At 36.3% G+C, this 26,182-nt stretch overlaps 1 protein-coding gene across 2 annotated transcripts in view; it reads right to left on the bottom strand.

Moving 5' to 3' along the window:
- LOC150106396 (protein SERAC1-like) overlaps nt 1–26,182 on the bottom strand; it is a 281,390-nt gene that overhangs the window by 85,195 nt on the left and 170,013 nt on the right. For both annotated transcript variants that reach the window (XM_090393115.1, XM_090393116.1), the window contains one exon: nt 21,922–22,180. In XM_090393115.1, coding sequence (XP_090249241.1) covers nt 21,922–22,180 — 259 coding nt within the window. The remainder of the gene's footprint in view (nt 1–21,921; nt 22,181–26,182) is intronic.

The following is a 26,182-nucleotide window of genomic DNA, read 5'->3' as shown; positions in this document are numbered from 1 at the left end:
ACCATCATAACTCATTAAAGTTAATCCTCCATAGTCATTCTTTCTCTTGCTTGCCACATAAAAAGAACTCTTTTGGATTTCCCTTGGCTGCTCGGCTAGATTCTTCTCATAATCTGATTTTGCCTTCCTTGCCATGCTGGTCACCTTTCTCTTTATATACTCTCCACAGCATTTTCTTCTTCTACAGCTCATGCTTAATGATATTACTCATCCATCTAACTCCTACCCGATTAACCCTCCTTAACCTAGGTACACAATTTAATCTTACTTCTAGATGAATGCAGAAGTCGTATATTTTTCATATTATTATTATTACTACACCCTCCATAGAGTTGGCAGACTCATTGTGGGAGGTTCTTTCAACTGACTACATGTTTCTTGTAGTGAATCTTAAAATCCTTATGACTCCCTACATTAACAACATATTATTATTATTATTATGTGACACCTCCAGGGAGTCCAAAGACTCATCGAGGGAGGGCACCTGCTCTACAACTCTCCGTCCCCACCACTCAATCCACCAACTTCCAAGAACCGCACCATTCTGGTAATGCATTCCATTCACTCACAATTATCCATGTAAAAGTCTTCTCCTCACACCCTTCTTCACCACACTCTTACTTAGCTTCCAGGAATGGCCTCTGGTTCTTCCCCTCTCACCTTCTACTCTTTTTATAATCTTCTCAGTATTAATCTGATATATTCTTGTCACTAACTTAAATGTCTCTATCATATCATCTCTTTTCTTCTATCCACAAAACACTGCCTTTGACTAGGCTCTTTTATTTAAGTTTCAGCTCTGATAGAATTCCAAGGGATTGGAAAGATGGCAAAATTTCCTTGCATAAGAGGAAATTCTAAGACTGCAATAGCTAATTATAGACCAATCAGTATCTCAGGGATGATGGTAAAAGTACTGAAAAATTGGTAAAAAAGAAAATTCAAGAATAGGTAGATAAAAGTATGATACTGTATGAATATCAACATGGCTTTGTGAAGGATCGATCATGCCTTAGTAATTTACTAACTTTTTTTATAATAAAGTAACAGCTGAGTTGGATAAAGGAAATGGCTACACGATGATTTTGATGATTTTTGCTAAGGCATTTAACAGAATACCACATGGAACTTTCCTACGCAAATTAGAACAAATGGGGATGGATATGACGCTGGTTAAGTGGATAAGAGGGTGGCTGATGGACAGATAACAAAAAGTGGTATATGGAAGGGCAGAATCGAGCAAAAACAGGTAACTAGCGGTGTGCCGCAAGGTCCTGGGACCACTGCTGTTTAATTTGTATATAAATGATATAGGAAATAACCTGAAAAGAAATATTCAGTTGTTTGCTGATGATGGGAAATTATATATAGAGTAATAACTAATCAAGGTGATGCGGAGAACTTGCAGGAACAATTTAAATAGGCTGTCAGTATGGGCAAAAGTTAATGGGTGTCAGTTTAATGTCAATTTCTTGACATTAGATGAAATAGATGAAGCTAGAGATTTAGGAGTAATGAAAGACAGAGAGTTAAAGTTTACAGGACATATTGCTAAGGTTTCTAAGGTAGCCCATAAGATTACTTGACTATTGAAGAATACATTAACAAGTAGAGATAAGAAAGTTATCCCCCATTATAAGGCCTTTATATGCCCACATCTGAGCTCAAGTCTGGTCTCCTGGGTTTCTTGAGGATGAGGAAGCCATAGAGAATATTCAGAGGCAAGTGACCAAGATGGTGAATGTTCTGTGGAATGTTCCCTATGAGGAAAGATTGAAGATGTGTGGATTGCAGAAGTTGGTTGATAGGAGAAAAAGAGGTTATATGATGGAAACAATTAAGTTGCTTAAAGGGTTTTATACAATAGATGTAGGGGAAATGTTTCAGCACTCTTGGGTTAGAGGGACCAGAACAAGGAGTCATCCTTGGAAGTTGAATAAAGGTGTGGTTAGTAGGGGGGAGGGGGGAGATTCGATTTTTTTGTTTTGAGAGTTGTGAATGAGTGAAACGTGTTGCCAGAGTCAGTTGTGAGTACTTTGTCTGTTAATGGGTTTAAGGAGAGGTATGATAGATTTTGTGGATAGATTGGGTCTCCTGCAATGAGTCTTTGGACTGCACAGAGGTGCCTGTATAATAATAATAAAGCAAAAATGGACTAAACCTTGTCAGCCATATGCTCCAAGCAGACAAACAGCTAATGCTGCTCATTCTCATAGAAATAAGCAAGCGAAAATGAGATTTATAGCCTAAAACTATCTATCACCTGGCTGTAAAACCAGTACCATTAGAACAGAAGGCATCTACTGGCAATGTTACCACAGTCAATAATTTGGCCACTCACAATACTGAAAAAAGTCAAAAACATAACCAGCAAAATGCACCAACTGCAGCAGTGGCCCACATCATGCCAAATAAAGAGTGCAAGTAATACTTGGTCCAAAAACCAGCAAAAGAAAATTAATCAGCCTCATCAACAGTTGCATGGTCATCCAAAACAAAAAATGTAGATGAACCCTCCTCTAATGGAACACCAAATCACCCAAGTGCATGGAGGTTGTGGCATCCAAACCAGCAGAAAAATTTGAATTACAGCAGCCAACCAAATCCAGTAAAGCTTCAACTCTAATAGCCACTTTGAGTGAGATGTTCAGAAAAGCAAACACCAACCAGGATTCCATTAACAAGCTTGTGAGACACATGCAGAAGGCCTAATTCTCTGCAGATTGTGTTCTGGAATGCCAAAAAGTCTAGAAAATAAAATGCATGAACTACAAGTATTTATCACTTATTACATGGTTAGGTAATCGTAAACAAAATGTACCTCCAACCAGCTGACAACTCAAAGCTCAGGAACTACAGGGTGGCCCATAATAATATGGAAAATAATATGGAACATACTGTAGAAGGGAATGTCTTTTGTGAAGCTGAAAATGGAAGGTATTTATGTGATGTAATTTTTCAGAACTAATAAAAAAAAATCTGGTGATGTTAAAAAACTTATGCAGTTGCAACATAAAGATGGGCCATTTCTACAGCATGTTCCATAACTTATGGGTTGGCACAACAATTGTTGTCATATATAATATAGAACACAATGAAATTGTAAATCACACCACTACCAATATGGATGAAGGTTCAAACCATAAATGAAGGCCACTTGAAATATACTCCATATACAATTGTCCAAAGAAGCAGTTACTGAAGACAGACTTAACCAAAATTCTAACAACAAACCAAGCAGTGCTATTAGCAAGAGACCTGAATGTCAAGCACATAACCTTGAACACAGAACCACAAACTGAAATAGTATAACCCTTAACAACTTCGCTACCATCAGGAACATCATGATCCTAAGACTTCCAGAATTCACATATGATAATGTGGCAGGACTTCCTGATGTCCTCGACATCGCTATGCTCAAAAATATCGTGCATTAATACCAAATAATTGTGATACACAACCTCAGCTCTAACAATAACCCAGTTTTACTTCACACTAAGGAAGAACTGATGACTCAATTTCAAGCTTGGAAAAGCAGACAACAACTTTCTTAACTGTCACACAAATTCCAACCAACTCCTGGACAAGATCAGAAACATCATCAGTGAAAAGAACATAGCCAAGTGCCAATACCATAGAACTGTTGCCCCAGAATACCAATAATTGCTCATTAGAGTTATGAATGAAGTTTGGTATGCACTTAGTGGAAAAGGAAACTTCAGTCCTTAAAAACACAGAAGACCAAATGCTCTGGAAAATAATTAAAGGTCTACACATAGACCACAAATCCTTCCCATTACATTTGTGGAGAACGTGGTCTGGATTACATTGATACAGTTAAAGCTGATGCTGTTGCCAACACCCTATAGAAGAACCACAGTGCAAACTACAACCACACAGATCTAGACTTTATCAATAAGTACCATTACCATGCTAAAATGTTCAATTATGAAAACCCTATCCAACCAACATTTGCTACACAGTTGATAATGTTGATGCATTAAGATTTCACTACTTCTCCCCATGCTGTAAAGCATGCTGATGTAATCTTAATCCCAAAACTAGGAAAAGCAGCACAAAAAATTATTCTAAAAAAATTATTGCCCAATGAGCCTGCTCTCCCTGCCTAGGAAAAACAGCTGAGAGGGTAATATGAACAAGACTGTAGAAATTCACAAAAGAATCAACAAAAAAATTTGAATTCTGAGAGAAGCACTTCACCAAACAACAAGTTCTCACAGTGGTGAACATCAGCATAGAGTAGAACTGGAAGCAGCATATAGGCACAATCTTTCTGGACTAAAACAGGACACAATGGGCTTCTTTTCTCATTTCTGGAGGCCAAATTCCCACTGGGACTGGTCAAACTCACCAAACACTCATAAACTCATCCTACCTAAGTGATTGCAAATTCCAAGTGAAGCTGCACCAAATCAGATCATCTAAACACAAAATCACAGCAGGCATCCACCAGGACTCCTTGCTATCACCTCTGCTCTTTGCTATTTATATGGTTGACATCCCACACACAGATGCCACCATCACAACCATTATTGCAGTATTGTCTGCCTATAGGCAGACGATACTCAAATTACAAAAGGGCTCAAATAGCGTTCAAATTGCATTTTGAACCTCACTCTGAACATTTATGTAGATGAGCAATGCGCTCATCTACATAAATGTAGATGAGCGCATTGCTATTCACATGCAAATGAGTATCCCCCAGAGGATGAAGTGATCACATTTGAACACTTACATTCTATGGCAACCAGTAGCCAAGTACTTAGTGTACAACTAGATAAAGGGCTTCACTTAATGCATGCTCAAAAACATATAGGACAACTATAGCCATTACTCAACAGTGAAGTTGGCTAAGCATTGGGCTTAAATATTCCTATACAAGATGCAGATAAGGCTAGTCCTAATATATGGATCACCTACATGAAGTCACATGGGGGATTCAAATGATATCCAATTACAGATAATCCAGAACAAATTCTTACAAATCTTTGGACACCATGGAGGAGTCATAATAATAATAAACCATAAACCATAGTCAAAATTCTATATGCTTTTGCCTTACTTGTTTACTTCCTAATTCTGTTCCCACTAATTTTTTTATTCTCTTTTATTGCAATAGCAAACACAATTTTGATGCTTTTAACCATATCATGAGATCAATTCACAGCATGAATTAGATTTACATTTTGGCCAATGTTTCTAATGCCTCAATTAATATTTGATTTTTTTTTAAACTAAAATAACATAATACTAAATGTGAAACAGCCTCCATAGCTCAGCTGGTTTAGATGAACCTTTTGGGTGGAAAGACTAAGGTTTGACTTCTGTCTATGATGTGAGCAACCTATATCAGGCCTTTTCAATCAAATAGTGAGTAAACTGGTCTCATATGGAGGTGGAGGGTTTCCCTTCTGGAAACTTGGGTTTTATTGTCCCTCAAAACAGGAAAACTGGCTAAAAGAGAACATGCAATATACAATAGCACACTATGAGAATAAGGGTTAATCACCCTATTACATCAGATTTGGTTTCAAACAATGGCACAATAAAGCATGGGTCTACACATAAGTGTAAATCAGGAAGAAAATAGGAATTTATATCATGACAAAGGAAGTTAACTAGTTCCTGGCAGCTCCATGTTTAAAATACACTTCATAACTGCGAACTATACCTACTTGAAACTTTGCCATGTATAGGGGAAGAGAGTAAATTACAGATAAGCTAAATTGCTAGAGTAAGAAATGATCATCCAGAGAGGCTTGATGAGGCTGGGTGTAAGATAAGGCCAAGAAGCCATAATTATTACCCCAATTAATGAGAACCCTTTCATGGAGCGGTTCTTTATTTTCTAAATTCATTAGAGAATAAAGAATTTATTTTTTAAACCCTTGTGCTGTAAAGAGATATTTCTGGGTTTGCTGTACTGAGTATCTACTGGAGTTATAAAATATTACTTGTGCTGGACTATCATAACATCTGATACACACCCTTTGGAGGTATATACTAGGAAAACATGCTGATGATTTTTTATTGTGCATACAGATCTGATGATGATGATTTTGTAGTTGGTATCCCCCAAAGTGTGTGCATATCTTGATAAATGATAAACATTTTTTTGATGAACTATAATTTTTGTTGAAGGTGTATGTGTGTTTGCAGGGGAGATGATTGTGCTAGTACGCACAGTTATTGTTTGTGGAATTTTGATATTGTGCTGTTTATAAAGCACAATAAAGGAGGCTTCACTTAATTAACACCAGTCTTATCTCCTGTTGAATGTTATAGGGTTCTAATATATGTAAATATATTGTAGGACATTGTTAAGAACAGTTTTTGATACTGAAAATATAGTAGTAATTGTGTCAGAAATTTCTTATGTGAGATTTCTGCTATATTTTTAATTTTATTTGGTTTTAGTGATATGATATAATATTCATAGAGCTAAAAATCTATAAGCAATGCTTAGAGAATTTTAGTATACTCACAGTGCTCAACAGCAGAGGGGAAGAATCACTGCATTATTAATCAAATATCTGTCAGAATCAACAGAATTGCTTTTAGGCTATTAGTGTTCTCCACTCACTTCAAAATGAAATGAAAATTTTTGCATCCTTTGAAGTTCCACTGATTTACACAAATGTCAATGTTGTCATAGATCTTCAAATAAGCAAATTCTTACTACAAATCTTGAAAATCTAAATCAACATGCCTCACACATTTTATTACATACTAGAACTCCTAAAAACACTTCTTTCAGCCACAGGTTCCAGTTTCCTAGATATACACAAACAGTCTTTTACCAATTTCTACTCTACATTAAAATTTGCTCTCAAAATAGAATATTATATCTCATGAATAGTCAGCCTGGTTGGCCAAGTGGCCAGTGTACTTGCTCTCCAACCAACAGGTAGTGAGTTCAAATCCCAGGCACGGATGTTTGTGATTGTCTTTAGGTGGGAGATGAATTTCATTTCCTGGTGTGCAACCACCACTCCACTTATTGGAGGCCTGAAGTGGCTTGAGAAAGTTCCATATTTGATCTCTAGAGCAGGGTTCCTGGACTATCTAAAAATATATATAAAAATGGAGAAAAAATCCTTAGGTACAAAAAAAAAAAAAAACTATAATGTGTCACACATCAACCAATATAACATGAAATGCTATGAATGGAACAAACCAAGAAAATACCCTCAATGGCTACCATCCTCTCAGCAAAAATTCTGTTTACAATAAGTTTCACAATGTATTCTAATATACTACACAATTCCATGACAAGAAACAAAACTCTTCATAACTCCTTCCACACTTAATAAACAACAAGAGATAAAGCTTCTTATAGCCTGATTTCAAAATAGGGCCTACTCATCCCCTCCTCCACACTTAATAAACAGCACCACAGAAAAATTCTAGACATTCCCAGCATGCCTGCATTATCAATCCCAAATTTTTTTCTCCAACACTGGAAAAATTCTCAACACCATCCATAAATATTTTTAGGGTGCCAACTAGAAAATTTTTCTCTTGCTTTTGAAGAAAAAATCCACACTACAACATCATCTAATGCAAAACTAGTTGCAATGAGATATTTATATCATATCAGATCACATAGCTTGCCATTTTGTTCTTTACAAATTCAACACATCCAAGCTAATGCCATCCCCAGTATCAGAAACACAGAATAATAAAGAACCTTAGCAGAACCTTCCGTGGGACCATAGGCACAAATAAGTCTCATTGTCCAGTTCCCCATTCTGATATTGCCCACATAACTTGAGACTGCCTGCCATTCAAGAAGATTAGCCTTGTATTTAGTGTTGAATACTATGGCTACTCCTTCTTTTCCTTGATTGTCATCAATTCTTCATCTTATCATCTAATTCCTCAGCTAGCTCAATTTCTTTGTCATTCAGGCTTCTTATGTTGATAGTACCGATCTTTAACTCTGGTGATGTTGAGTTGGGATGCGTTTTCAGATTTTTTCCAGTAGCAGACTTTTCGCTGTTCGCCCTGGTTCCTTGGCGAAAACAACGGGGGCCTTGTTTAACCGGGCGACGCTCCAACCGGTATGAAATTTTGTCATGTTGTACCATCATTTTTTATTTTGATTTAACCAATAACAATACAATTTGGTCGGCTAAATCCCAAATTGCCAGCCCATTCTTGTTCGTTCAGTATCCAAGTAGATACCCAACAGGGTGCACCACGAGAAGGTGAGGATTGTACATTAAGTCAGAAGCCCTGGTCGGTTCTCCGCAATGCCTTGGAAATGCTAAGTGCAATAGCACAGATTTCTCCAAGCCTTTCCATGGCAGTTGTCCAGAGGTGGGTGATGTTGGTGTATCTACTATGGAATATGGAAATACTATGGATCTTGACTGGCAGAATCCATACTTGTGGTTAATAATTGGTTGACAGTTCTCCAGGGATCAAATTTCAGTAACATCCATAGCGTCAACAGACTCATCGTAGAAAGCCTACTTAACCAGCAACAAGTCAATCATAATGAAATTGGAAGTTATTAAACACTCCATGCATTCACAATGCTCTCCAGTAATGCATTCCACTCACCAATAACTCTCCACATAAAAAATCTATTCCTCACACCCTTCTTCACCATATCTTTATACAATTTCCAGGAATAGACTCTTGTTCTTTCCATCTTAACATCCACTCTTTTTATAATTCCTTCTGTATTAATCTGGTAGAATCCCTTAACTAACTTGAAGGTCTCTATCATATCTCCTCATTTCCTCCTATGCCACCAAACTCTGTATCCACATTCTCTCAAACGCTTGGCATAACCAACAGCCTCCTGATATCAGCTTGCCTTCATGCTATGGAGTGGATGCTAGATGAATATAATATAGCGAACAGATGACAAAGAATAGGTTGGTTCAGGAGCACATCTGTTGAGATACCATGGACCAAAAGCATTTTTGATATCTAGGTCGTTAAAATTCTTCTGATGTTTCTGGCAGAAAGCAAAAGCAAGGACGCGATGCAGTATTCTGGATAAAGTAGAAGATGATTTGCCTTGGTCATCTATGCAGGAGTTTGATGAAAAGAAAATAAGGTCAGTTTTAATCTCTCTCTCTCTCTCTCTCTCTCTCACCTAGGTGAGAGAGAGAGAGAAGTGTGAGCACAGATGGACAACAATTATGCTCAACAGTTACAAGGGACCAGAGAGCACAACTGCTGGTGTAGAAGACATGTGTACTAATCCTTTCAGAGTCAGGCAGTCAGGCACAGCTCTCTTAATGATAGTTTTTTCCAATGCAGCAGTCTAAGTGTAGACCATGAATGAAGTTACAGTTTTTGTCTCAAGCCAATTAACAATATTTTTTCCCCTTGGACTTCTCTGACACATTTCCTGGGATATCACAGCTTGGATACTGGATGGGAATTTTGAACAGAGTAGGAAACGAAGACCTTCGTTCTAATATGGATAATTTCTGTAACGAGATCACAAGTATCTGGATCTGGAAAACGGAAGCAATAGTGTGAACACAGAAAAGAGGAGTAAAAGTCTTGGGAGATCTTCCCAGTTGGCAGTGTACAGCCAAAGTTGCACACTGCCATACAAAGTTGTGAATGGCTGAAGGGAGGACATTTCACTAGAGATGAAACCTGAATGAGAATATGATCTGAATTACAGAGGTAATTCAGATTACAATCTGAAGAGGAGTGGTCACCTTAACAGTGTACTTGGAAGAAGAAGAACTCCACTCACCTTAACATCCAGGATGTTAAGGTGAGTGGAGAATTGTTAGTGATTGTTAGATGGAAAATTTGTTTTAGGTCACTATTTACATCAAATACCCCAGCATCATCTCCAGTCTGGTGAAAATGGAAACAAGGAGCCAACGTTTTGGACATTAAAATCACCACGAAAGATTACTTCCGTTGGGAAGATGAATTGAAGAAAATCAAGATTCAAGGATAAGAAGGCACAGAGGTCAGAAAGATTTTTGTAATTTGAAGGAGCAGTAGAAACAACAAATGGATGATACATAATGAAGCCAAGAATTCTTGAGTCACAGAAGGGCCAAAAAGGGGGATTCAGGATTATGCATCTTCTGGTAAAAAATACTGAATCACACAAAAGCACAAGTACACCTTTGTTGAAGAAGTAATCATGCAGGGTGTAGTTTAGATAGTTATGATGGGTTGTGGCTGTAGCAGCAGTGGGGCTTACAATACCACGATCCCAGTCATTTTTCCTAGCATTCAAAGATCAGTATTGATAAAAGAATACCAGTTTTTTTGGTACTAATTTAAAAAACAATTGTTTACGATTTATTCATATAAAGGTTATAAAATTGACAACTATAAATCATTAATATTACTGAATTTGCAACTGTGGGATTGTTATAACAATGCAAATGTAACGAAATTCTCAAAATATGAACATCAGATCAGATTTACCAGACACTTTGTTGCACACCAAAGAGAAAGTAAATACTGCATTCATTTAAAGCACACATGGACAACCCCTGGCCCGGATCTGGCCCTCTACTTCTTTTGATCCAGCCCTAATCTATTTCAGCGAAGTTTGTCTGATTCATGGTGGGAGAAAACATGGTGTGTTCTACTAACTCACATTAAGCTGACGTCATATGACTTGCGCAAAACACACTATGCTTTGTCCAACCAAGGTCACTTTCTCACTTTGACTAGCGGCGTGTGTGAACATGTTACAACGTGTCAGTTTGGTACTTGCATTGGTGTTGTGCTTTGTTCAGTGCCTGCATTGATGTTATGTTCTGTGTCTGCGTTGATGTGTTCTGTTCAGTGTGTGCGGTGTAGAAGACAGTTTTGCTTGACAGTTCTGAATATTGCTTATAAATTTGGGACAATGTCAGGGGTTATTGCAAAAAAAAGAAAAGTAGATGCAGAGAATCATCAATTTCAAGACAACGGAGGATTATTATTTTATTCTGAATAAAGGTTTGCCTGTATGTTTGCTGTGCAACGAATCCGTATCCGTCAACAAAGAATACAACTTGAAGAGACACTTTACTTTGAGACATGCGGATCACCCAAAAATTGATGGACAACTACGAAAAGATGAAATACAGAAGTTGAAGAAGAACTTGGATACCCAGCAGCAAATGTTCAACAAGCAAAGAATGCAGCACCACAGCATTGTCAAAGATAGCTTTGTGGTAAGCGAAAAAATTGCTAAGCATTCTAAGTCATTTGGTGAAGGAGAATTTATCAAAGAATGTCTGCTGGATGTTGAAAGTATAATATGTCCTGAAAAGAAAAAAGACTTCGAGAATATTCGTTTGTCTGTTGTCCGACGATAGAAATTATGGCTGATGATATCAAAAAAAGTTTAAAAGAGAAGATTGCTAGATTGGAAGCATTTTCAATTGCTTTGGATGACAGCACCGATGCCTCCGATACAGCACAACTAGCAGTATTTATTCGAGGAGTTGATGCGGATTTCAACATCACAGAAGAATTATTGGTGCTTCAGCCGTTAAAAGGAACAACTACCGGTGAAGATATATTTGAAACAGTCAACACAGTCTTTGAGAGATTTAGGCTTAAACGGAGTTCACTAACTGGCATATGCACTGATGGAGTCCCTGCAATGGTTGGTGCACAGAAGGGATTTATTGGAATAGTTCATGAAAGAGCAATAGAACTACAGATCCATCCGGAAAATTTAACAAATTTTCGCTGCATTATCCACCAACAAAATCTGTGTGCAAAATCGATTAAATTCACAAATGTTATGGAAGTTGTAGTAGCCAGTATTAACTTTATTAAGTGACGTGTACTTAATCACTGCCAATTTAAGGGGTATTTGGCAGACCTATTTTCGGATTATGAAGATATGTCTTATTATTGTGAAGTGAGGTGGTTGAGTAAAAGGTAAAATGTTAAAACAATTTTATGATCTGAGACAAGACATTGAAGATTTTATGGACATAAAAGGAAACACAATTAACCAAGTAAAAGATGATGAGTGGGTGTATGATTTAGCATTCCTTGTAGATATCACCAGATACCTAAACAAACTGAATCTTAAAGTGCAAAAACAAGGACAATTGGTTCATGAACTGCATGGACATGTCAAAGCTTTTTGTAATAAACTAAGATTGTTGGAAAGTCAGATAAGTGCTAAAAATTGTTATCGTTTTCCTACTCTAGCAACTCATAAAAATATCCCTTATAATTGTTATGGAGATGAACTGAAGGCACTAATAGAGCAATTTGATACAAGGTTTGCTGACTTCAAAAACAAAGACTCCACATTCGCTATATTTGCTCGTCCAATGGATGCTGATGTAAATAATGTGCCAGAAAACTTACAGATGGAACTTATTGAGCTTCAGACAAATTTAGTGCTAAAATCACAATTTAACAACATTGCTTTAACGGAATTTTAAAAATTTTATTTGGTGGAAGAAAAATATACAAATTTATGCACCTTTTCAAGAAAAATCATTTGTCTTTTCGGCAGCACATATATGTGTGAACAATTTCTTTCAAGGATGAAATACAATAAATCAAAAATTCAGACAAGAATAATGGACGAAAACCTCGAAAATTCTATGCGATTATCCTCAAGTAATATTAACGTCAATATTGATAGTCTCGTAGTTGAAGTACAAGGCCAATCTTCACATTAAATTATGTCGTTCACTATATTATAAAATTTATGTAGAGCTTTATACCAAAGCATTATATTATAAATAAATGAAATATGAAGTAGCAATTTGTTTTAATTCATTTAATATTAATTTATTTTATTTAATAATTTGGTCCGGTCCTTGACTCGGAGACAGAATGATAATTTGGTCTCCAAACTAGGAAAGGTTGCCCATGCCTGATTTAAAGAATAATAGAATTCATTAGCATTCAATTAAGTGAAAACAGTCTTACATTTTAGATAATGGTGTAATTATAGAAAAAGGTCTTACAGATACTGTTCCTCATGATCTGAATCACAATTATTTATCTCATCTTGTATTTAAAAAAAAATAATAATAATAAGTGGTTGAAATTTTTAGAAGTTCAGCAACCAAAAACGAGCAAAAAAAGCTAGGGAAAAAAAAATTGTCATGCTATTAGACTCCATGACTCGGAACAGTTTAGCAGTGCTTGAAAGATTTTTTTTAGTGCAAAGCTTTATTGATCAAAATTTAAGTATTAATTTCTGTGAGGATAAATTTAATTTATTATATGCAGCTATAATGCCTATAAAGTTAGTGGTCAACACTACGATGCAAAGAAGCAAATTTTTTAATTTTAGATACTGCCATAAAATTTATGATGGAAACTCTTGGCAATCAAAATTCTGAAAGAGAGAATTGCATATGGCACTGAAACTCCATATTTCACAGAGGCATACAAATTTAATACAGGTTCTTCAGTATTTGCAAAACAAGACACAGGATAACAGTGAATTATTTCACACACTTAGTAAAGATACTATAGTGTAAATTATATTTTGCTTAATAAAGCATCTTTCTCCTTCAGCAAATCATGAGTAGAATTCAACCTTAGAAGACCATCAGTGGAACAGACCATCAGTGTTTGATTTCCAAAATACGAAACTGCCTGATAAGATATAGTCATTAAAAGATGAACATGAGTCAGCAATTAATAAAAGACTTTTAACTGATAATTCCTTCCACAAAAAACTCAAATACAGTCATACCCCGACCTCCGCGAATCCAAAGTTACACAGTTTCTTATATGTACGTATTCCAGTCCCACTTCACTCATCACCACTAGTCGTATCTTTCCGGTGCCGGCTGCATTCGCCAGTGTCACACATGCTGTGAACAAGCACTGGCATGTTTTGCTTGGTCTCCATTCATACACGATTTTTATGGTCTACAAACCTTGCGATTGTTTAATGTTATGTTCTTGATAAAAATTTTATCACATAAAAAATAATAAAGTTGTCCAAAAGAAGCAAGTCCGATTCTTCTACAACTAGCAAGAAAAGAAAAACATTGACTTTGGAAGCAAAACTCAACATCATTAAGGATTTTGAAGGCGGAATGAAAATTTGTGAGCCTAGCAAAGAGGTTCGATCTACAGGAATCCACAGTAAGAACAATCATAAAAGAAAGGTTTACAGATTTTGGAGGACATACATTCTAATGAGGAATGAACTGTAGCCACAAAGCAAGGAATAAAAAAATCATTAGCTTGCTAAGAAGAAATTTTGTGTGACAAGAAAAAGACATTATGACATCAGGCGAGTCTATTAGATTTTATGAAACCATCAACATCAAAATAACTTTTTTTTTTTATGTACAAAAAACTACAATTATGATTATATTTCTTAAAAAATATAGGTGTTTTTGTAAACCTTTGGTCCCAATTTATGTTTGTATATATAAATTACATGCAAAATTATATCCCGAGTTACGCGAATTCGACTTAGGCGCTTTTTGTTAGTCTCACCTACCGCGTAACTTCGGGGTATGACTGTATTCGAAAATACGGTTATAAATGAAATAAGATTTTTTGAAGAAGACAGAATAAGAGGGATGAACGTGCAATTCATCTATGACTATTTCAGTATTGATGAATTACACCATCCAACATAGAATCCAGCATAAAAAGGATGTTTTCTGATAATAATCAAATATGCACCAAAATTAGAGCTAGTTTAAATGATTGCTTATGTTTTGATTGCCTATGTTTTGTAAATTAGCTAACTTTATTCAGACAGGTAGTGCATATGCATAAACATAATTAAAATTTGGAGTATCAACACACACACACACACACACACACACACACACACACACACACACACACACACACACACACACACACACACACACACACACACACACACACACACTCCTCTCTCTCTCTCTCTCTCCCCTCCCTCCTTGAAAAGAAGAGGACACCACAGTGTGGGGAACAAACAGTCATGGTGCCCACCTTAACAAGATGTAGGATTTCACTGCAATGACTGCAGCAATCCTATGGGCATGCTTCCCACAAATGCATGAGAGAGGGATCAATGGGAATTTTGTAGGTATGTAATGAGGTCCTAGACTGTTGTGAAGCAAACATCCCTTGACCTCATCTGAAGCTCCAGTTCATCTCCATAAATCACGCAGTCACAACAGCAGCTTTATGACATGGTGCATTGTCTTGCTGAAAGAGATAATGGTCAGTTCCATAGAAATGCCACAAAGTAGGAAGCACTGCATTGCCCAGAATGTTCAGATACCTCTCAGAGTTTAAAGCTCACGACTCCACAAACAGAGGTCTGAGGCCAAACCAGGAAAAACAGGATCATACCATCACATTTGCTACCTCCAAATTTCATAGTTGGGGTTATGCACTCTGGTAAGAGACATTCACTAGGCATCTGCAACACCTACACCTGTCCATCTTTTCGGTAGAGGGCGTAGCATGATTCCTCACTCCATAACACAGATTTTGAAGCTTCTATGTACTACTGTGCATGCTCTTTGCACCACTGAAGATGACAATGTATGTTGGTTCAGGTAATGTGGAGCTTGCATACTGCAGTCCAACCATGGAAATCCATGTTATGAGCCTCAGTTCTGAAAGTTTTTGTGTGGATTTGTGTTCCAGTTGATGCCCTGAACTTTGCATTTAGCGTGTTGGCCAATGAATGATAGTTTTTACATATTATCCTTCGTAGCACCCTACAGCCATGTTTGATGAGCGTGGTCGCTCGTCCACTGCGGGCAGTATTTACAGCTGACTCCCTGTGCTTCCATCTCAGTATGGTATCATTGACTGATCTGAAATGGCCCAATTTTTTAGCAATTTGCTGAACAGATAGTCCTGCAACATAACATTCTATTGCAATGCCTCTTTCAAACTCTGTCAGTTCCCTTTTCACAGCCATTTCACCCACACTCGGCTGCACTGTCTTGGGGCATCATATTTCTCCAATTTATATCAGCTAAAAACACATGAATCAATACTTGGCACGATGCACCTTGTTCATGGCGGTGTCCATTGACTTCTTTCCAAACAGTATTATATTTTGTTCTAAGAATAACTATTTTTTAATACTTTTTTGTCAAAATTATTCTAATAAAGGTTTCATTTTAAATATGAATTCAAATAATTACTTGTTTTTATTCTTACTTTCCATGTGTTAAGGCTTAAGTGCTCGGAAAAACTCATGATAAAAGTTTAATGGAGTGAAACTGCACTAGGAAATGATTATATCTTAATGCCTTGGGCAAATTGGAAATAGCAGGGTTTATTGTACAGCTATAAATTCTGCACAATCAATAGTTTGTAGGCAAGTGTTGAAGGCAGTTGTGAACAACTCTCCAAACAGTTGTTTGTGGTATACCTAACTATAAAGAAGCTCATCTAGTTGACTTTTGTGAACTTTGATAAAATGCTTCCTGGATTTGATCAACATCTTCCTGAAAAGTGATGTCTTCCTGCTCCTTTTTGGTGTGGAACCCTACCAGTCTCTTGAAATTGATTTAACCAATGTTGGATAGTACGTTATCTGAAGGTGGATGTTTTCCATACTTCCATACAAAGTCCCTAATCTCTATTGTGATTAGGGACTTTGTTTCAAAAAACCGAAGTATGCACTGCTTTTTCTTGAAGAGTCGCCATTTTGAAGTATGCCGTCATATTATCTCCCAGACATCAATGCATTGCCAAATAAAACTTTTTGAGTTACACTCTCATATTCTGTAAGCAGTTTTATTTTATAGTTTCCAGTTTGAAAGTTATAGGCCATGGAAACTCTGACAATAATTTAGAATTATCCTGTATTTGGTCTGATCGACCTCTATATCATAACAGATGGCCTCAAATGAACCATCTCCTCCAGACCAAAAATCCTCTTTAACTTTTAATTTTGTTGGTTGCAGTTCTTCAGCTATCATCAGTAATAACCCACCTCCTGTCCTATTCCCTCTATCCTCCCTGAAAATACAATACTCTTTGCATTCAATTCTTGGAACTATATCATTTTCTATCAACTAGGTCTTACTGATGCCTATAATTTTTGGCCAAGTCAAGCTGACCAATGCCAAAAACTCCTTTCCCTCATTCCTGATACTTCTGGCATTCGTGTACGTGCATTTCAACATCCTCTTGTACCCACAATTATCCTTGTGCAGTATTTCTCAACCTGGTCCACTATGATGGGACAGGTGGTCTGCAGGTAGATTTAAATTAAATAAATAAATAAATATTTTTTAATTACCTGAACAAAACAAATTAAAATTGAATAAGTAAAAATTATTGAAATAAAATGGATACTTAAAAAAAAAAACAAATAGTGGCAGAATGACGAATAATGAAAGAGGAGGTAAAGTGAACAACAATATCACATTTGAAGTAAACATGTGTTATCCACATTTCAATTGCTTTTGTTTATTGTTTTTATTATTGAAGGTTTTCCTCCTTCAACCAAGACTCAATCTATCTTCAGAAATGCTAAGTGATACGTGGACAAAGTGTGTTGTGAGTTAACCTCAGTATTTATATATTGTTTGGAAATGCTTTTTAATAATGGAAGTGTCTTAAACTAGGACTTTGAAAAGGAAAGCAAATGAAACAGGTGATGCTAACTCTAATTGTGATACACGTGTTGTAACAGTGAGTAAATCTGATACTATTAAAGTAGAAGAAACAAGCAGTTCAAAGAAAAATTACTGTAGGAAATATAACAGTTCATATTTGGAATTCGGGTTTACTTGGTGTGGAGATGAAAGTGAACAGAATCTTCAATGTGTTTTGTGTTATGAAGTGTTGTTGAAGGAGTGCATAAAACCTATGCACTCCTTCAACTTCATGCGAAACTCCAACGACATTTAGAAACTAAACATTGTGATGTAAAAAATAAGCCAACTGAATTTTTTTCAGCGACACTAAATCATGGGAAAGATATAGTTTCGGCCATGGGTTCAATTAATAACAAGGCACTGGAAGCATCATATCTCTAAAGTTTGCGCATAGCGAAAACAGGGAAACCTCATTTTATCAGATAAAATTTACTACTTCCAGCTATAAAATATGTGGTAAAAACTATGTTTGGCAACAAGTTACTAAAAGATGTTGATTTGATTCCTCTTTCAAATGACACTGTTCAGTCGCAGAATTAATGATATGGCAGGTGACATAGAATCTCAGTTAATCAAAAGAGTTAAGAAGAGTCCTTATATAGACAAGACTACTGATGTTACAAATGATGCACAGTTAACATGTTATGTAAGATATGCACATGATAACAACATTCATGACGATATTCTGTTTTGTAGAACTTTGTCATCCCGAACAACTGGAGAAGAAATATTTCACACTCTCAATAATTACATAATACAATAATACACAAAGAGATCCAGTGGGAAAAATGCATGGATGGAGCTTGTGCCGGATATGAATTGGGTACATTGTTTTTTCATACATAGGAAGTGTTAGCCTCCAAAGGAATGCCACCAGAATTTAAAACTGTGCTATACAACACGATAAAGCTAGTTAATTTTATTAAGGCTTGACCATTAAATAACAGATTATTTTCAGTACTCTGCGATGAAAATGGGCAGTGAATATATACAACTTTTGCTTCATTCTGAAATTCTCTGGCTTTCCAGGGGCAAAGTACTAACAAGATTATTTCAATTAAGGCATGAAGTTTTTACTGTTTGTAAATGAATGTAATTCTGATTTTGCATCACTCCTTGTTGACGAAGCATGCTTATCAACACTATCCTATCTTTCAGACATATTTTCGAAATTAAATGAACCAAATCTCTTCCTTCAGAGAAATTCTTTAACTGTTCTTCATGCCTACGACAAAATAAAGCCATTCGAGAAAAAACTGGTGTCATGGATTAGTTATGTAAAAGACAGACAATTTGCGTCTTTTCCAACATTGGAATCCTTTTTAGTGGAAAATGATATTTTTGTTGATTCTGAATTTCTGGAAAGGGTTTGTAACTCTGAAACAGAATTTTGAAAAACATATTTTCTGAATAACTTTTATAAGAAAATTCTGTGGATTCACAATCCATTTCAGGATTATAGTCAAGAGAACAACCTTTCGTTATCTAAAAAATAACAGTTAATTGAGCTTTCAAGTGACAGTGGGCTTAAAATGCAATTCCGTGATCTTGGTTTGGCTCGATTCTGGATCTTGCCTTCAGTGAGAAGTGAATTTCCTGAATTATCTGAAGCATTGAAAATCGTCATGCAATTTTCTACGACCTATTTTTGTGAGAAAGGATTTTAATCAGCCCTTCAAATAAAAACAAAATACAGAAATTGTCTTAGTGTGTGTGTGTGTGTTGATCTTCGACTGAAGTTAACCAATATTGAGCCAGATATCCAGCAACTCTGCAAAGGCCGAGAAACTCAACCATCTCATTAATAATAAGCAGTAACATAATTATATCATATTATTTATTTGTTTAATAAAAATTAAAACTTTGTTCAATGATGACACACTTTTAATCATTTACTTCCAGTTTAATTAATTATGTTTCCATATTTATTCAAAACATGCTTTTAGATTTATTATGTTATAAATGCCACAGTTTTTTCCAAATGCTGGTAATCCCACATAGGTTTTTAAAAAAATTACAAAAAATTGTTTTAAGCATTTTATTAGTCCTTGGGCTTAGGAAGATTGAGAAACACTACCCTTGCGTAATGTCATTACGAACCTATTCGAATCTGAAATCTGCGTAATCACATTCAGCACTGCATAACCTCCATACATACACTCATTTATCCTAGGTAGCCTGCACATGCTTGATTGCATCCTCCCTAATATCTCTAGTTTCCCTGGTTTTGCACTTCTAAGCTAAGTGGGACAGTTTAGAAGTTAGAGCAGTGTCTCCCAAACTGAAAGTTTGGGAGACACTGCTCTAGATGATTGAATTTCTAGTAATAACTTCTCTAAAAATTCCTGAAGCTACCCAGAAGAAGGCAACCTAATCACACAGTTGATGACTTCTCTCTCTTACAAACATTTTTCAATCACTTTCTTGTAGACTTAGTGTTTCTGCTTCTTCTTCTATACATATTTTCACAGACACTGTTCTGTTGAACTGGCCACTATCACTTACATTATTCTTCACATCTGTAAGAACACAAATAGCTGCTAGGCAACATCCATTTACTGTCCAGATTAAAACTTATTGAACCAGCTTCTCATTCTCCTATTTTATTCCATCTACTTATATATGTACTATTTTCCATGCATTGTTTCCCCAAAGGCACACCTCCAGCTGTTCAAGATACATGACAAGAGGATCCTTCTTTCTCTTTACTACATGTCCATATGCAACACTGATGTGTTTTTCTCCACACAGGAGCAGTTTTTTAATCTCTGAGCTGCAAAAATTGGGGACTGCTATATATATATAATATAATCTATATATATAATTGTATAATAAATAATTATATAATATGTAAATGATTATATAAATATATATAATCATTTACAGCTTTCAGCATAGACAAACCACATGTATAGTGTGTATATATCAGCACTTAATGTTCAAAATGTCCCCCCTTTTTGCCTTCATGGACAGCCAAAGTCTGTGAAGCCACATATCGATGATGGGAAACACAACATCCAACAGAAACACTGCCACTCCTCACTCCAAATCCACCTTCTGTCATTTCCTGCAGGCTACTCTCTCAAGCTCTGGTCACAATTTGAAGTCCAATGGATTCAGATTGGGACTTCCAGATGGCCAATCAGATAGCAATATGTGGTCGGGCACATTCGCCTTCTATGCAGGGGCTGAGTCCTGTTGGAAGGTCCACTGCCTACTGTGAAACAAAGTATTATTCAGGGCCATAACCACAGGTTCAACACAGTGTTTTCATACACTTTGGCAGAGGTTTTTGACTCCCTTCTTGCAGAAATGCAACTTGGATACCACCTGATACATTACCCCCCCCCACCAAACCATCATGACACAGGGCGATGACCTCTCTGAATCCTGGATGCTATGGCACATGCTGTGCGACCATCCAGGGCATATACTTGATTGTTTTGATGGTTAAACATTTCTTCAATGGTGAAAATCTTCTCATCTGTGAAGAGGTTATCTTTGCATCTGTTGTTCATGTACTGCCAGAGAAGTGCTTTGATTTTATCACCCTCTGTCACATAAGCTGTGGTGTTACGAAATGTCCAGTAGAACGACAATAGACTCACACCCCCAGGCCATCAATTAGTGCATGTTACATTGTTCTCCGTGAAAGGTTCATCTCTTGCAAAATCACTTTCTGGATTCTCACAGGATTATGGTAGAGGAGTAGTCAACCTTTTCTTTGGCAGTCAGATACATCTTCTGTATTGTTATAACAGTTAATAGTCTGATACACAAACATCCTACTGATCCAGAATGTTATTAGGTGTTGAAAATAACAGGCAGCTGCATTCCAATGTTGTAAGTGTTATCATAGCTGCACGGTTCTCATAATCTCCCTGCTGCATGTTAACTTGTACAGCTAGACAACTCTCTACTGATACACATGCAAATGTTGGCTGTGCACAGTGCCACTAATGGAAATGGACTTGTGCAATTCTGTGTGCATTGTGGGGTGTGTGGAAGTTGTAAGAGTATTTATGACAAGACTGTGCATATATAAAGAACAGTCTACAACTGATGATTAATATGCTTGTTATGAGGTTGTATAGGTACTCCCATTCCACCTTCTGATCTTCAGAAAGCAGTCAACAGTTCCATTCTATCCAACAGCTCTGTCAACATTCCGTAAACAATTATTAGTTTTCACAAGCATTTCTGAGAATTGCTCATTAACAATTTCTTCTTACTGTGATTGATGAAAAATGTTTAAATTCCAGTATGTAGTGAGCACATCAAAATTAATATTTTTAAAATAAAATATATCACAGAAAGCATTAAAGATTACACAAACCTTAGGCCAACATTGTGTGTAATCTTCTATAGGAAAAGCTTCATCCATATATTCTGATCCAGAGTGATACGCATTTTCAATTTGCTTATGCTGAAATAGTACATGTTCATGATGCAAAGACTGTTTTTTTGGTATAATTTCCTGTTTCTTTAATTTCATTTCAATTTCTTTCTTTCTTTCATCATTTTGGCGCCATGTTTTAAATGCACCTCCAAGTAACCCATGGATAAAAATAATATCAGCATGGACATTTTTCTCCCTGAACAAATCAAAATAATAATATAATTGAGTATTTTGAATTCAGTAAATAAATTTTATATGTAAATAATAAATGAAAAATAAACTACAAAATTAATGATGATTTTATGACAATTCTGATGACAGAATGGAACATTTGAAGAAAGAGAGAAATGCCAGTAACAAATGTGAATGAATAGTGAAATTAAGTGAATGAAATTTCAGAAGAATGAAACTGGTCAACTGAAGAAAGAAAGAAATAACTTCAGTGAATAGAAAGTATGGATTCTATGGAATAGGAGGTGTATGTTCAAATTAAACATATTTGGTCGTTTGAAAGTTAAGCATAAAAAAACTTATTGTTTAATACTGACCATATACAAATATTTTAACATTCTTTACCTACCAGTTTCGCTACCAAACTGTCTAGCTTTTTCAAGCATTGACGGAAAAGTATAAAAAATACTAGTAAATGCAAATTGAAAGGAACATTAAAAACGTTGTAAACACTCTAGTAGCTAAGGTTGCATGTTCACGTGACAGAGACTGAGTGGACTTATTGTTCTTAATCATTATCACGCATGCGTGTTTGTTGTAAACACATAATGAGATTACTTAGCTAGCTGTTGTTCAGATGGATTTAGAGAGAGAGAGCATAAGGTTTTTCCATGAACTGTTAAGAATAGTACCTGGTTTCTGTTGAGGTTTCTGCTAGTTTTTAACACTACTGCAGCTTCCTTGAATAAACGATGTCTATAATCGTCATCTAAATATGGCATGGAGCTATTTTGCCACTCTATCACGTGGTTAGGCATACAGAAATGATGTTCCAAGCCAGAAGAAATATACTTCTGTTGTGGTTTACATCACCAACATGCTCTCTCTGTCTGATCTCCAAACTCTGTGAAGTTTGTCCGATGTAGGCGAGACCACAGGAGCAAGGAATGTAATATACTCCTGGATATTTGTAGAATGGCACCTTGTCTTTTGGTGAGCCTAAAAAATGTTTGATGCTGGTGGTTGGTTTGAAGATCACTCTAATGTTGTGGGCTTTTAGTATTCTGGCTATTTGATAAGAAATTGACTTGATGAAGGGAATCACTACAGTAGAAATGTGCTGGGAGTTTGGTTCTTCTTGTCTGGGGTTGTCACCGTATATATATTTTTTGATGATGTTCGGAGGGTATCCATTTTGTGATAATGTTTTGGCTATTAGTGAGATTTCGGTCTGTGTATCCTCCTCTTCTGATATAAACTTACGTGCTCTATTTTTCAACACATGGATAATGCTTAGTTTGTGTGTCTTGTGATGGTTAGAAGTATAATGAAGGTATCTTCCAGTGTCTGTTGGATTTCTGTAAATAGATAAACTGACACTATTTGATTGTCTTTTTATCAAGATGTCTAGAAAATGCAGATGGTTGTTGTTTCAACTTCCATAGTGAATTTTATCTTGTTATGTATGGAGTTGATTTTATTCACAAACGATTTTAGGTTTTCTAAGCTATCTTGCCACATAATAAAAATATCGTCAACATATCTCCACCATATAGATGGTCTAGGGGAGATTGTTGAGAGAATTTCTTTTTCGAGTTTTTCCATGAAAAGGTCTGCACAAGATGGTGATAGCGGACTTCCCATTGCTAGGCCTTCTAATTGTTGGTATGTGGTGTTATTAACCTTGAAGAAATTAGACTGAAGGCAGTGTTTAAACATCTGTGTGATGTCTAGAGGAAAGAGGTCTTGAATGATGTTTATTACCTCTTCTACTGGTACATTGGTGAAGAGGGACACAATATCCAGACTGGCTAGTATGTCTGTTGGTTCAATTTTAATGGCTTGGAGTTTATTTACACAATGCTGACTATTCTTGATATAGGATTCTGTTGATCTTATTTTGTTATTTAATAAGTTTACAATATGCTTAGCCAAAAGGTAAGTTGGGGATGATCTCCCATCAACGATTGGGTGGAGAGGTGTATCCTTTTTATGTATTTTAGGTGTCCCAAATAGTCTGGAAGTAATGGGATGTGAGGATTTTATTCTTCTCTTCACCTCTTCTGGCCAAATGTTGCAATTATGGATTAGTTGGTTTGTTTCATTGTGATTTTTTATGGTGGGATCTTTGTCCATATGTTGAAAAATATAGCACGTAAGTTTATATCATAAGAGGAGGATACACAGCCTGAAATCTCACTAATAGCCAAAACATTATCACAAAATGGATACCCTCCGAACATCATCATGTACAGTGACAATCCCAGACAAGAAGAACCAAACTCCCAGCACATTTCTACTGTAGTGATGCCCTTCATCAAGTCAATTTCTTATCAAATAGCCAGCATACTAAAAGCCCACAACATCAGAGTGATCTTCAAACCAACCACCAGCATCAAACATTTTTTAGGATCACCAAAAGACAAGGTGCCATTCTACAAATATCAGGAGTATATTACATTCCTTGCTCCTGTGATCTCGCCTACATCAGACAACTTCACAGAGTTTGGAGATCAGACAGAGAGAGCATGTTGGTGATGTAAACCACAACAGAAGTATTTCTTCCGGCTTAGCACATCATTTCTGTACATCTAACCATACAATATAGTGGCAAAATAGCTCCATGCCATATTTAGACGACGATTATAGACATCGTTCATTCAAGGAAGCAACAGTAGTGTTAAAAACTGGTGGAAACTTCAACAGAAACCAGGGTACTATTCTTAACAGTTCATGGAAAAACCTCATTCTCTCTCTAAATCCATCTGAACTACAGCTAGCAATCACATTATGCGTTTACAACAAACCCGCATGCGTGATAATGATTAAGAACAATAAGTCCACTCAGTCTCTGTCACGTGAACGTGCAACCTTAGCTACTAGAGTGTTTACAACGTTTTTAATGTTCCTTTCAATTTGCATTTACTAGTATTTTTTATACTTTTCCGTCAATGCTTGAAAAAGCTAGACAGTTTGGTAGCGAAACTGGTAGGCAAAGAATGTTAAAATATTTGTATATGGTCAGTATTAAACAATAAGTTTTTTATGCTTAGGAGGTGTATGTATTTAGGCAGATTAGGCTGTCATTGTGGTGAAATTAAAGGGTGTATATGGCACATTTTCTGAATGATGCAATGAGATAACTGAGATTTTGCAAGAAGGAATGAATAATCAGATATCAGAATTAGTTCTGATTGTGAGAACACATACCTTGGAAGATGAGAAAAAGGATTATGAAAGGAATTTAAGTAAGTTGCTGCAGAAGGTCGAAAATAATAGAGCAGATGGGAAACTGGTTAGTGTATTGGCTAGGTATGAAAACAGTGAGCTGAGGTGTAATCTAATAATAGGATTACTCTCTCTCTCTTAATGCTAAAAAGGTGGAGGATTTTCTTCTTCTTTTTTTTCTGGGGAATGGCTGAATGTAGGCTTGTTTCCATGACATAGAGTAGATGCTGTGGCGTATGTGCTGGAGACTGCTAGCTTGCTTGCATAAGCCAACTGTTAAATCAATTATAACTATAAACTATAGAGCGCTATGCACTTCAGTCAACAATGGCTGGTTGCATTTGGGCTTGTATATGGTGACACAGAAAATCCAGCCTGGGCACACTTATTTCAACAACTCCCCCCCCGCCCCTTCCCTATGTGGCAGTCTGTGTAGGGATCGCCTCTGCTAGCAAAAGGTTGTAAACATCTAGAAAAGTAGAGATTTTACATTTCTAGAATTGTCATGAACCTAATAAAGCCATTATCCAAACAATAAGCAATCCTGGCAAAATAAAGTGTGTTTGCTGATAACAGAATTTGAAAGTTTTCCCACTTGGTTATACTACAAATTAAAATTGCCAAGAAGTATTATATTCTTGGTTTAATCCTTTATTCAAATGTAAGCAAACACACTTTACATGTGAAGTCACTTCATGTGCAAACTTTGTTTGCTTACGCTTGGATAAAGGATTAAACGAAGAATATAACATGTATATAAAAGCTGATGACTTCACATCAATTGCCTTAGTATCCTGTA

This window comes from Typopeltis vanoorti, chromosome 5 (assembly GCF_054136105.1).
Source record: "Typopeltis vanoorti isolate ZY-2024b chromosome 5, IOZ_Tvanoo_1.0, whole genome shotgun sequence".
NCBI lineage: Eukaryota > Metazoa > Arthropoda > Arachnida > Uropygi > Thelyphonidae > Typopeltis > Typopeltis vanoorti.
This window is presented reverse-complemented; position numbering and strand designations above follow the sequence as displayed.